Raw genomic sequence first — 12194 nt, forward strand, 5'->3', positions numbered from 1 at the left:
GGAAATCCCTAGTGAGATCTAATAGTAGTTTTAAGTAAACTCGTTTCTGAATTGAGATAAATATTGTCTATTATAACGTTGAAGAGAGAGCTACCATCTAACTAATATGTAATTATACGAGAGGCAAATATGCATTAAAGAGAGCTTATCAGAGTAAAATCATACTGAGATCAATAGGGGAACTTAACCTTCTATACACTAAGTACGTAGGCCAAGCAGTCCGTTATTAAGGAAGTTATATCGCGCTCAACTTTTCCTCTTATAGAAAGAGTAATGGAGTTGGTTATCGCAAAGCGAAAGACTTCAGTCAGTCGCGATGCTAATTCATAGGTAGATATCAATTCTGTAAAGCTACTCTCCGCTAGGCCTTGCATTCATTCTTGAATATTTAGCTACCTCTCACTCGGCTCAAACAATTGGTAAAATGTCTTACCCAACCTAACCTTTCCACTTGGTTCTTTAGTAAACTATTAACTTAGCTTTGCTATTCGACCTACGTATGTCTGGGCCTCCTTTCAATGGATCCGTACGTGGGAGGTAGAAGAGTCTCTCGCAGTCATCCCGCTCGGAACCCATCAAGAGCAGAGAAACTCTATAGATGGTTGAAATCGCCGCCTGAACCATATTCTATTGAGAAACGACCTTCATTTAGCTTGTGGTTGAGAGTTACGTGGCCGGACATCGTAACCATGCTTCTTCTTGGCGTAGTAGCCTTTGGTGTAAGTGCATCAAACTCCCCTGATGTATCTAGTATAACGCACCAACATCGCACAGGTCTATCTTCTTCGCCCTATTGGAGTACGAACTTTCCCCTTGACGGTCATCGACGCACGTACCGGCGAAGACACCGGCGAGGTCGTTTATCCCGAATTCGCGTATCCGTACCGCCGTCAGTTTATTTCCTCTGAGGTAGATACAATTCTCGCAATCGTGTTCCCCCTCTTCACTTTCTTGCTTATTCAAATTCGCATTCGGAATTTTTGGGACCTCAATAACGCTATTATCGGCTGCGTATATGCGCTCGAAACATCAGCCGCGTTCCAAGTCATGATCAAGTGGCTTGTCGGCGGCCTGAGACCACATTTTTATGACATCTGCCAGCCAGATCCTAGTCTTGCCTACAACCCAGACGTTGATGTGACGGGCCTAAATGCTGTTGGTTATAGACAATACATGTATACCTCAGAAATTTGCACCATTGGTCAGGGCAGGGCTCTTTGGAACGCGATGCAAAGTTTTCCGAGCGGTCATTCAACAACCTCCTGTGCGGCTGGAGTATACGTTTCCTTATACATCAATGCGAAACTCAAGGTCTTTGCAAACTATCATCCCGCTATGTGGAAGCTTGTTTTAGTCTACTGTCCGATCCTGGGGGCCGCCCTCATTTGCGGGTCCTTGACAGTTGACGGGTCACATAATTGGTACGACATTCTCGCAGGTGCCACCATAGGCACCGTCATAGCGGTCTCGTCGTATCGCACGGTATATGCAAGCGTCTGGGATTGGCGCATCAACCACATACCCCTGAATCGAGGGGCTGCGTTCATACCTTTGAAAGATAGTTTGGAAAGCTCAGACCTGGTGTTCACGAATAGGGCTGGTTGGGGAAGGGGGCACTCAAATGATGAGAAGGAGACATTACCAGGCCCTGTCACAGGAAGTGGAGTTATGGGTAGCCATCCTAGCGTACGTTCTGAGAGGCCCCCCGATAGTACGGCAAGCCAAGCTACTAGGGAACCTCAAAACACTCCCCGTCTCTCTAGAGACCGAGACCGTGGCGCCGATATGGTACAGGGTTAGGTCCCAGATGACAAGATATGAGGAGCACAAGGACTAATAACTATAGGAGTAGCATCAGATTAGTATATTATATACGATTTATTCTTCATAAACTGTCATATGACGACAAGATTGTGGTAGTAAGCAAATGTTATTACTGTTACTTTAGAGTTCATGGATGTCTATAAAAAAGAGGACGCGACCAAGTGCCAAACTAGTTGACTGTCCACGTATACTCTGGGCTTCGACCCGGGCAGATTTTGGGCGTTTTAGTCTAGGTATTCTCGGTAAAGATAGTTATTATTTCGTTTGGTCATTTGGGGTAATATTCCGGTATTTCGCCATGAACCGGTCAAGGATGAATGAATAAGAGGCTCATTGACCTTATTTGAGTTAACTTAGGACTTAGCAATGCAACCGTCACATGTTTTCGTGAAACACACTTTGGTACTATAAACCGTATACTTTCATAGCCCTCCTTTATAAGATATCTAGGTTACCTTACCCCCTGCTCCCTATGAATAACCTGTTTACTAAATCTTCTTAGTTACCCCACATATGTAATTCAGCGAATGTGAGTCGTGACTAAATGAACTACGTCGACCGAGTTTATTGCTATGACTTACAAAGAAGCTTCAACTATGATAAGGGGCGTTCGTGCGAGGAGTTTCTTGTTGAGCTTTAAACGCCTGGCAATCTTATTTCGCTCAGCGGCCATGGCGTTACGCGTTGTGGCAAATATTTTGCATAGGGAAAAAATATTTAAAGACGGTAGGATGCCCACCGAGAGAGCAACTGGTCATCGATTCAGAGGCTAGGCTTATATTATAAAACCCCTACTTGGTATTCTCGGTCGACCTTCTGGGAGTACGAACATCTAATTACTGGGATGGCGCCTACTATCGACATTATCCGCCATGCAGAGGCCACCCACAATATCGCAGGCAGCCGCAAGAGGGACGCAAAACTAACCAACTACGGCGCCGGGCAATGCATTCTGTTAAGAGACGCGTATCCGTTCGGACCCAAGGTCACCCATATCGTGTCGTCCCCCTTACGACGCGCCATCGACACCGGGGTAATTGGAATTACCCCAATAGTAGATGAAATCATTAAGATCAAACTGCTTGCTGATCTGCAGGAGATCAGCCCCTCACCAAGCAGCACGGGACTCCCAAAGAGTTCTCTCTCCCGGCGATACGATGAGAAGGGTCTCGTAGAAGTGGACGAGCTCGACGAGAAGTGGCACCTCAAAAGTCACAATAGTCCTTACGCGCCGCAGGTGCCCAAAGTCGAGGCACGGGCGCGATCCGCACGTCAACACCTACGAACGCTAGCAAGACAGGCTATCGAGGCTGGGAAAGACGATGCGCACATCGTGGTTATAACCCACGGCGAGTTCGCGCATTGGCTCACGGACGATTTCCAAGGCGTAACCGAAGCTAGCAACTCAGGCTGGCGCAGCACGGAGTTCCGGTCGTACCAGATCCAGAACATCCTTGCGCCTGACCATGTCGACCCAGTGCTGATCGAGACGACCGAGAGCATTGTGCGGCGACAAGCGTTTATTTCAAACCAGCAGACAGATGGTGCCCCCGTGCGCGATCCTAAGGAAATTGCCATCAAGCGAGTGGATGCGTACACCGAGCTGTATGAAAACCAAGGGAGAATATCGCCTTATTCGAGTTCTGAAGACGAAGATTCTGATGGGTGGGTTGATGTAGGGGATGAGCTGGAGTGAACTTCACATCGTAAAATGTATCAACGGCGAGGGGGGTAGTCGAGCGTGGCATCGTGTATTTCTTCTAACAGCGTCGAGGCTTAACACAGGGAGAATATTTGACGAGCTATTCTTAGGAGGCTTTCTGATCTTGTCATTCTCTTCTGTATGCAGTAATAGAGGAGTACTCTAGACGTCTAAAGCGCCAAAGATGCGCCGCTGTAACTACTTAGGTAGCATAGAGCAGACCAATAGACGTCAACGTTATCATCGTCATCATCCGTATGCAGTAATAAATAATACTAAATAATTTATCATGTACTTTCGCTAGAGGGAAATACATATCTACCTACCTACCTGGTTACCTAGGTACCTCCTGTCAATGCATAGACCACCTGCGTGACGGTCCATGATGCACAGTTGCCTTAAATATTAGAATTGCAACGCATCTAAGTAACATTGAGGTACCTCGCAGCCCAAGTGGTCAGATGGTAAAGACGCCTGCTGGGTCACTGCGTTTCTCCGGGTATGATTACTCCCGTAGTAACAACCTGCTGGGTCACTGCGTTTCTCCGGGCGCTGAAACCACTCCCACCGGAGGCTGCATTTTTTTATCCTTTTTTTTTCTTATCCTTTTTATTTTTATTTATTTTATTTTCATTTTACTTTTTATACTTGGGTTGTTTACCTTCTCATGAGTTTTTTTTTTCTTTCTCTTTTTCTTCTCTGAATATACCTACCTAGGTATGTTATGATACGACGGAAATTACTGCTAGCATTCGTTAGTTGTCTGCTACGAAAGCAGTATCTTTATGTCTAGACTGCCTAATTATCAGACATCACGATATTGCTACTCTAGCTCTGGAACGGTCCATAGGAACGCTGACACTGGATAAAAATACTAGGCTTCAAGTTGAACAAGTTGCAAATTATATCCTAGATTATGCCAGCGTCACCAATATCCACTCTCGTACCTCCCCAAGCCCAACCCAAGCCTCTTCATCAACTTCGCCCGCACAAATCCGCGAAGCAACACGCCTAAAAGGGTCATCCCACTCTACGACCAAGACGTTAAGTTTCCTCTCCGCCTTGAGAACCTTGAGGCTGTTATCGTTGTGCTTCCGCGATACTACAAGGAACGAATGTTTCCCGGATAGCTTGGGTGCTTGGGATGGTAGAAATGGGTTTAGTTCGCCAACCTCCTCTTTCTTATCGTTATATATCTTGTTGTCTTCCAAGATTAGCACCGCGTGGCTCGTCCAAAAGAGAAGGCGGCCCGAGTCCTTGAAATCTCCGTCTTCGTTGTTCTGGTATAGTAAGCTAGGGTCGATCGTCGTGTTCTCCTTCCAGCCCGCTGAAGTCGTGTTGTCAATACCGCACATGTCGATCTTCGATGCGGACTCAAATTGCTTCTCTTTTGGGAATGAACGTAATGGGGCAGCTTTTCCATCCATACTGAGCTTCATAATATTCAACTCCGGCTCCAGCACAACCTGCCGTGGCGCGGCGCGGTTCACCCCTAATATGTGATTCCACCCGAGCCAAGACCAACTAGGGAACTGTACCCTATTAACCGTCCCATCACTCGATATCACACGATGTAGTTCCCGTCGCCGCTCTGGAAGCTGGTGTGACTCCCACTTGCGATCCGGAAACCAGACGATATTGTTCCAAGCTAAGCTCTCGTCAAATCTTGTCGAGACGGAATGACCCCAGTGAAATTCGTGTCCCGTATTAACTCCAACCCTCCTTAATACCCCTGAGAACGCGTCCAAAACATCTGCTTGCACGGTAAGCTTTCTATTACAGTACCCCTTGATCATCGAGTTTAACTCGCTGTACGCGAAATTGTTACCACCCCCAAATTCTCCGAAAACATTGTGACCGGATAGCACCGAGTAAGTGATGTCGTTGGGGGCGACGGCAGTGGGAAAGGCCTCGAAGGCGATGGTCTCGCAGCATTTGGAAGTTTCACAACTCCAAAATACTTGGTCGGAAGCGATGATGAGAGTCCGACGGGAGCAGAGGCCCTCTTGGAATGTCCATCCTCGTGTTTTCCACCTACTATCCTGGTACTCTTGGTCGAGACGAAGGACATCTGTTAGGCTTAGATCTTTAGACACACGTGCTATGCGCTGGTTGATGGTACGGATTGTGCCGTTGATCCCCAGAAGTCCATCAGTTGCTGTGCCGCATGCTGCGACAACTGTTAATTCTGCCCTCGAGTAGACTAGGTCCATCTGAGGAATCTGAATGGCTTTATCGACTTCAGAATCCTGGATAACACACAGCCGATCAACCCAAAGGAACTCTACCCCCATCTGATTAGTCAATTCTATTGCATCCACGATGGTCTTCGGTAGCGGTTGACTTCGGAGAAAATCTGGTGTTTTCATTTCCTCGATATTCGAAAGGGTTGTCTGGAAAGGGCCCATTTCGTCACCCCATACATAACTAAGCGCGAAATAAGGGCACGGATCTGACATCTCAACAAGACATTGCCGACGTACATCGATTAGCCGAAGCCTAGCAGGCCATGAGGTATCCGGCGCGAGCCAAGGAGGCTGACTACACTTCGTCCCGTGCGTCTCAAGGCATGTCTCATACCACCTCCTAAGCAACCCAACGTTAACCTCCGACTTCACAACCCTCCCCGACGGAAACACCGAAAACGGCTCCTCCCCCATCACATAATCATCCACGTTCGGCACCGGATACAAACACGGATGCAACTGCAAGAACGTCTGCGACGTACAACTAACCGGGCTAATCCCCACCACCACCATCAACTTATTCAAACTATTATTCCTCCTCCTCCCATCCCCACCCCCCTTATCCCCATCAAGAAAGACACCCCGCCGCTCAAGCGAGTCAAAAAACTCCTGTATAACTAAATTCGTAGACGAGTACCCCGGCTTCATACCCGCAAACAGCGTGTCGAGGAGCGCATCTGCCTGCGACAGCTTGGCCGTTAGCACAGAGGACCCGAGGCGGTTCCGGCTGCTCCAGAACGCGCAGGTAAGGTGCTCTGGGCGATCTAGGAATTCCGCGACGGGCCACCACGGCTTTAAGTTGCGGGACCCGTCTGAGATCAGGTTGCATAGCTCACAGGCTGCTGCTGCTGTATGGATTGCGCCGAGGTTGTGCTCGCCGCTTTTAAGCTGTACGTTTTCTAGAGCGGCTTTGTAGGGGTTGAAGAGACCGGTTGTGACTTGTGCCCAGTCGACTGAGCGGCAGAAGTCGCATAGGTTGACATCGCTATCTAGTTGTAATTCGGTCATTATGGCTAAGGAGTCCCAACCAAATACTATCTTTTGAGCAATATATAATCAGATTCCTAGTCGTATTTATTCAAAAACAAAGCCCACGATTTACCATGAGGTGAGAATTCTCCAACATAGTGAAGAGGGTATAGAGGCTCAGCTGCGGCTGAGAAGTCATGCGGAAACATAGTCAACGCTAAGGCGAATTGAGTTGGTATGTAGGTATAGATTAGGGACTTACACAGAATAGAGACACAATTATAAATGACCACTGGACTATGAAAATGGCATCCAAATAATATGATAACTGCCGGCATGGGTCACTTAATAACACTTCCATTAGTGTTACATTTTTCCTGGATCCTAAACGAGAATAACATTACGCCTTTAAGCTTCGAGTTACGTCTTCTTTTTGCTCTTCGTCTTGCCTTCGCTCTTAGCCGCAGTTTTACCCTTGCTCTTCTCCTTATTCTTCTCACTTTTCTCGCTCTTCTCGTCACTCTTAGTCTTGCTCTTCTCCTCGCTCTTGGTATCACTCTTAGCCTCGCTCTTTTCCTCCGCATTACCGTTCGCGCTTGGCTTGTTCAACGCCTTGGGATCAAGACCACGTTTCCTCATGGCATTGCGCTTCGCCCTCTCCATATACTTCTCATCTTCCTCGTCGTCGAAACCACCAAAGTCGTCATCTTGACCAGACACCTTGTCGTCTGTGATGGGTGTCTTGTCGATGACCTCTTCTTCTGCACGCGGCGCCGAGGCTCCTTGAGCAGGCTTGTCCTTGACGAGGTTGGCAGGTGTCGGGCCGACCTTTTGGAATTTTGCGACGAAGAAACCGTCTACGTTGTATGTGTGCGGGTAATATCTTCTCGTTAGACGTAGACTCGAGTCGAACTTCTTGCCCATGTAGCTAGTGAAGCCTTCTTTACCGAAGGGGAGCTCGGTGGAGACCAACTTGACGTTAGGCCTCTTGTTGAGCGCATACTGGACGACTTGCTCGTTCTCCTCGACGGTAACTGAACATGTAGAGTAGACTAGATAACCACCAGTCTTGCTTGCGTGGTTGACCGAGTCAATCGCAGCTAGCAATAGCTGCTTCTGGGTGTGGGGTAAAACCATGAAATCCTTCTCGTCCTTGTTTGTCTTGACCGAAGGATCCTTGGCGATAACACCTGTACCTGAGCAAGGAGCATCAAGAAGCACCCTGTCGAAGCCACCAATTACCCTCGGGAACTCTCGCGCATCATAGTTGCAGACGATGATGTTGCGACAACCGAGACGGTGAATGTTACCAATTAGACCCTTTGAACGCGACTTGCTCGGATCGTTGGCAAATATACAACCGGTGTTCTTCATCATAGCAGCCATATGCGTAGTTTTACCTCCAGGAGCAGAGGCCATATCCAGCACTCGCTCGCCTTCTTGTGGGCTTAAAGCCATAACGGGTAAAAATGAGGACGCAGCCTGGAGAATGTAGTGTCCAGCAAGATATTCGGGCGTAGCACCAAGCGGAACGTTGCTCTCGAAGATTTGTAATCCAACTTTGGACCACTTGCCTACAGGCTCTAGAGTGACGCCACGATTTATGAGAGCTTGGGCCAAATCTCGGCGGTGCGTTCGTAGAGTATTGGTTCGGATGACGACAGGTCGCGCCGTTTCGTTAGCCTCGAAGAACGCGAAAGCTTCTCTTGGCGGGAATAGGTTCATAAGTTTCTCGGCAAGGTACTCTGAGTAACCGTAGTAGGCGCAGATATCCTTCAGCAATTGTGATGTGTATTCAGCTCTGGACCTGCCCTCCTCCGCTGCGTTCGCGAAGTCATCTAAAACACGTATCGTATCCGTGATCCTTGTCCTTAGTAACTGCAGATCCGGAGCCAAGAGCGCCTTCGTCTTAAGTGCTAAATCATCCTCTTCCTCGTCGTCGATGACGTGTGGTCGCTCAATATTAGTCTGGAGTGCTGCTTCTTCCAATTCTGCTTGCGCCTCCGCTTCCTCTTGCGCCCTTTGCCTGTCCAGCTTATTTGATAGACCGACAATGTTGGCCGCCGTCAATTTCTCTTCAGCGTCCGAATCATCTTCATCCTCTGAGAACATAGCCTTTCGCTCCCTCTGGTCCTCTGCATCGGAGTCAAAGACGGAGTCGTCTGAGCCTATAAAGTCATCTCCTAGGCCGCCCATCTCTTCATCCTCTAGATCGGAGAATTCGTCGCCGTCCGGCTCAGAACCACTAAGCCCTTCACCAAGGCCGTCGCTAAGCTCTTCATCGGATTCTGGCACGGGCGCAGGCTTCTTTGCTTTCGACCTGTTGTTCTTTCCATTCTGCTTAGGCGCCGGGGCGGCTTTCACACCATTGGACTTTCCGTTGGATTTAGGAGCCTTCTTTGCACCAGCGCCATTGGACTTAGAAGCTGATTCGGTTGCGGTTTTCCGTTTCTTCTTGTTCGGTGCTTCGGTTGGAACATCGTCTACAGGTAGACCAGCCTTTCGCTTTAATTTCGCAAAGTGTTCTTCTGACAGTGGCTCAGGAGGGCCCTGCTTCTTCATGCGACGGCCGACACCCATTTTGCTGGCGGTATTAAAAGAAAATTGTTAGATGTATCGCTATATCGTTAAGCTGGGCGCTCCAAAATTTCCAATTCCTCTCGTAGTTTGACCTCGAACTTTTTTTCTTACGATAAGCTGATAATCAATATGAACCACTTTTATTAAGACACGTGATTGGATGGTCTAAATTAGCGCGATGGACTTAAGCAGCGGTACCTCAGTACATAGATACGCAGGTACAACCAAGCTTCAGCCACAAAGTGGGATACTTTCGTGGCGTCTTAAAGGCGGGACATCGTGATCGTCAAGAGTTCAAGGCGGCCTGAATCATTTATGACATAACTTCTCATACCTCGACACCTCGTGTAACCCTTACAAACAAAGATGACGGAAGTATCATTTGCAAGGTCTTTCCTCGCAGTACTGGAAACTCGTCCGATCAAGCTATCAGCCGATCATGTCGAGGATCCTAAGAGCTACGCTGCGCGCGGCGCTGTATGTTATACCCTGCGACTATCTTACTCTTCCTAGCTAACGATAAACGTAGTATATACTCCCCAAGATGCCGAAGCCTATGAGCAAGCGCAAGGCCAGTACCGTAGCACCGGGCCAAGAGCGCAGCCTCACCGTCCTCGTCAAGTCCCTCCGCAATCCACCGTTAGACATAAAGCTCTCGTCCCAGACGCCCAACACCTCCGTCTTAGATATCAAGACCACCGTATCACAGGACACTGGAATACCCATCGAGAAGATGAAGCTCCTACACAAAAAGAAGCCGATCGCTGATAGCAAAGTGTTGAAGGACCTTGCGGGCGAGGGCGAGACGAGCGTCGAGTTCTCTGTCATGGTTATGGGAGGAGCCGCAGCTATCAAGGCAACACCAGCGCAAGCTGAAGTTGCACAGGGTCAGAGCGGTAACGATGTATTAGATACCAAGGAATTTTGGGATGATCTCAAGGGATTCCTGTTACAACGAATACGGGACGAAAAGACAGCGACAGAACTAACAAACACTTTCCAAAGCGCGTGGAAGGCGAAGGCATAGATTTAGAAGATGCAGGTAGAAAGCTAGCCACCCCGTATAATAAACAAGCTCAGCAGGCCAAACCAGAGTGCAAGGGTATTAAGAGGCTGCGAAAATGATAATTATTAATGGCGTAGACATCTGACCAAAGAGCACACTAGGAACGATCTACATTCAAATATGAACTTTTGTGTTGTGCGGTGTAGACCGATGGCTAACATCACAGCTTGACAATTCATGTCCGCCCTCTAAGGAAAAATAAATAGCGACCAAAGCGGCCCTGCTCCATCGTAATGGCAGGGAGAGAGTTTATGTCCATCCTGCAGCTTCGTAGACGTCGTGGATCCTTGGCACGCGAGTGCCCCTCCTCAAGTAATGATCCTCAGCAACCTTGCCCCAAGTTGCTCTCGGGCTTCAGGGGTCGGAGGTGCTTAACCGGCTAGACCCTTGCTGACCACCTTCAGTACTGTGTCGTATTCGATGTCGTCCTGGTCGTTGGCCTGTAGTTCGTGGGCAATACCGGTGAGAGAGCGCTTCAGGGCCTCCTTCGAGGAGGCGTACACCATCTTAGCCTTTAAGGGGGGTTAGCATTATATTACCGGGTCCAAGTTAAAGGTCATTGTGTATACTGACCATGACGTTGGCATCATCGGGCGACCATGCGATGAAGGTGATCTTGTTTCTATATATTATTAGTATAATGAGTTTATTATTATATTGGCCGAGGCTACTAACCGCGATCCTTCTCCACTAGCGAGGTTGTACTCGAAATCGTAGACAGCGTATCGGGGTCCCTTGCTAACAGCGCCCTAGAAATATAATATTAGAACATAACCCAGAAACGAAACGCCACAAGCCTAAAGATGATGCTTACGCTCTTGGTCTTGGTGGTGGCGTTGATGAGCTTCTCGCGGAAGTTCTCCCAGTCCTTATCGGAAGAAGCCTCCTCGACGACGATTTCTCGGTTGTTGTCCGACAGCTTGAAGATGACGTACTTGTGCTTCTTCGCAAGCTTAAGGTCGTTGTACGCAGTAATGCACTCCTGCGAGACTGTCGCTCTAGATGGCCATCCATATTAGCTCCTATTCTCTTCTGTTCTGTTCTTTAGACGCGCCGGAAAGAGCGGTGCACCGTGAAAGCGCATAATGACGCGCGGATAGGGGGTTGTTGCCGACAGAGACAGGAATAAGACGACGGTTAACTGAAAGGAGTCACGAACCCTGATTGAGACTACCAAAATTCACTATTAGCAGGCTTTCAAGGGTTGATTGGGTTCAAGACTCACCATTTTGGCGATATGCTTGAGCTACACCGGTACCAAATGAGATTCCGAAGACAAGCTACGAATGTGGGTTGTTAGCGGGGTTCAAAGAAAGGTCCTACAAAGACCAGGAGTAGATGCAAGTGAATTTGGAGTGAAAAAATGTGATGCTGGGTCAAATCTGCAACTAACATAAATCGCTGAATGTGGCTATCCACCTAGGAGGGTCTCGTGGTTCAGGTTTGCAGATAAATGCGATGGATGTTTAGGAAGACAACAATAGAAAGAAAGAGTCGGGAGAGATGTAAGTAGTGTTTTTAGTGTGGGCCCTATCGCAATGGAGGGGAAGGTCGGGCTGATGAAAAGAGGCACGCACGATGAGCAGAGAAATCAACAATAGAGCCTTGGTGGGGTCAAATGTTGTTTGGGAGGGGATTAGGGGGGCAGTGGAACAGGGGTCTTCAGTGGAGGAGGGTGGGCAGTTGGTAATGAGATAAATACATCATAGGTGACTACCTAGGTACAATATATACATAACGCTGAGACTCGATAACGCTTTAGTACCTAGGTACACATTAAAAAAAAACCTAGGTTACACTTGTTCTT

At 48.2% G+C, this 12194-nt stretch overlaps 6 protein-coding genes across 6 annotated transcripts; 3 read left to right on the top strand and 3 right to left on the bottom strand.

Annotated features, from left to right (window-relative positions):
• Positions 1-206: 206 nt before the first annotated feature.
• F5Y00DRAFT_40683 (acid phosphatase/Vanadium-dependent haloperoxidase) lies at positions 207-2137 on the top strand. The gene is made up of 2 exons (XM_048013621.1): positions 207-719; positions 775-2137. Exons 1-2 carry the CDS (start codon positions 519-521, stop codon positions 1798-1800), a joined length of 1227 nt encoding a protein of 408 aa, XP_047866044.1. The 5' UTR covers positions 207-518; the 3' UTR covers positions 1801-2137.
• Positions 2138-2213: 76 nt separating this feature from the next.
• On the top strand, positions 2214-3782 carry F5Y00DRAFT_233650 (histidine phosphatase superfamily). The gene has a single exon (XM_048007333.1). It carries the CDS (start codon positions 2669-2671, stop codon positions 3518-3520), a length of 852 nt encoding a protein of 283 aa, XP_047866045.1. The 5' UTR covers positions 2214-2668; the 3' UTR covers positions 3521-3782.
• Positions 3783-4360: 578 nt separating this feature from the next.
• On the bottom strand, positions 4361-6276 carry F5Y00DRAFT_233651 (heterokaryon incompatibility protein-domain-containing protein). Its single transcript, XM_048007334.1, has one exon. It carries the CDS (start codon positions 6184-6186, stop codon positions 4441-4443), a length of 1746 nt encoding a protein of 581 aa, XP_047866046.1. The 5' UTR covers positions 6187-6276; the 3' UTR covers positions 4361-4440.
• A 694-nt stretch (positions 6277-6970) lies between these two features.
• On the bottom strand, positions 6971-9399 carry F5Y00DRAFT_40692 (NOL1/NOP2/sun family putative RNA met). The gene has a single exon (XM_048013622.1). It carries the CDS (start codon positions 9319-9321, stop codon positions 7162-7164), a length of 2160 nt encoding a protein of 719 aa, XP_047866047.1. The 5' UTR covers positions 9322-9399; the 3' UTR covers positions 6971-7161.
• A 288-nt stretch (positions 9400-9687) lies between these two features.
• On the top strand, positions 9688-10348 carry F5Y00DRAFT_260851 (cell-cycle control medial ring component-domain-containing protein; the record flags this gene model as incomplete). Its single annotated transcript, XM_048011089.1, has 2 exons — positions 9688-9798; positions 9851-10348. The coding sequence occupies 2 exons, from the start codon at positions 9688-9690 to the stop codon at positions 10346-10348; spliced, it is 609 nt and encodes a 202-aa protein (XP_047866048.1).
• A 205-nt stretch (positions 10349-10553) lies between these two features.
• On the bottom strand, positions 10554-11846 carry F5Y00DRAFT_40696 (uncharacterized protein). The gene is made up of 7 exons (XM_048013623.1): positions 11781-11846; positions 11613-11667; positions 11547-11557; positions 11202-11385; positions 11063-11136; positions 10961-11009; positions 10554-10899 (listed from the first exon to the last, which is right to left on the bottom strand). Exons 2-7 carry the CDS (start codon positions 11613-11615, stop codon positions 10759-10761), a joined length of 462 nt encoding a protein of 153 aa, XP_047866049.1. The 5' UTR covers positions 11616-11667; positions 11781-11846; the 3' UTR covers positions 10554-10758.
• Between the last annotated feature and the right edge of the window lie 348 nt (positions 11847-12194).

The sequence above is a fragment of the Daldinia vernicosa genome, assembly GCF_022497035.1.
Source record: "Daldinia vernicosa strain CBS 139.73 unplaced genomic scaffold F5Y00scaffold_16, whole genome shotgun sequence".
NCBI lineage: Eukaryota > Fungi > Ascomycota > Sordariomycetes > Xylariales > Hypoxylaceae > Daldinia > Daldinia vernicosa.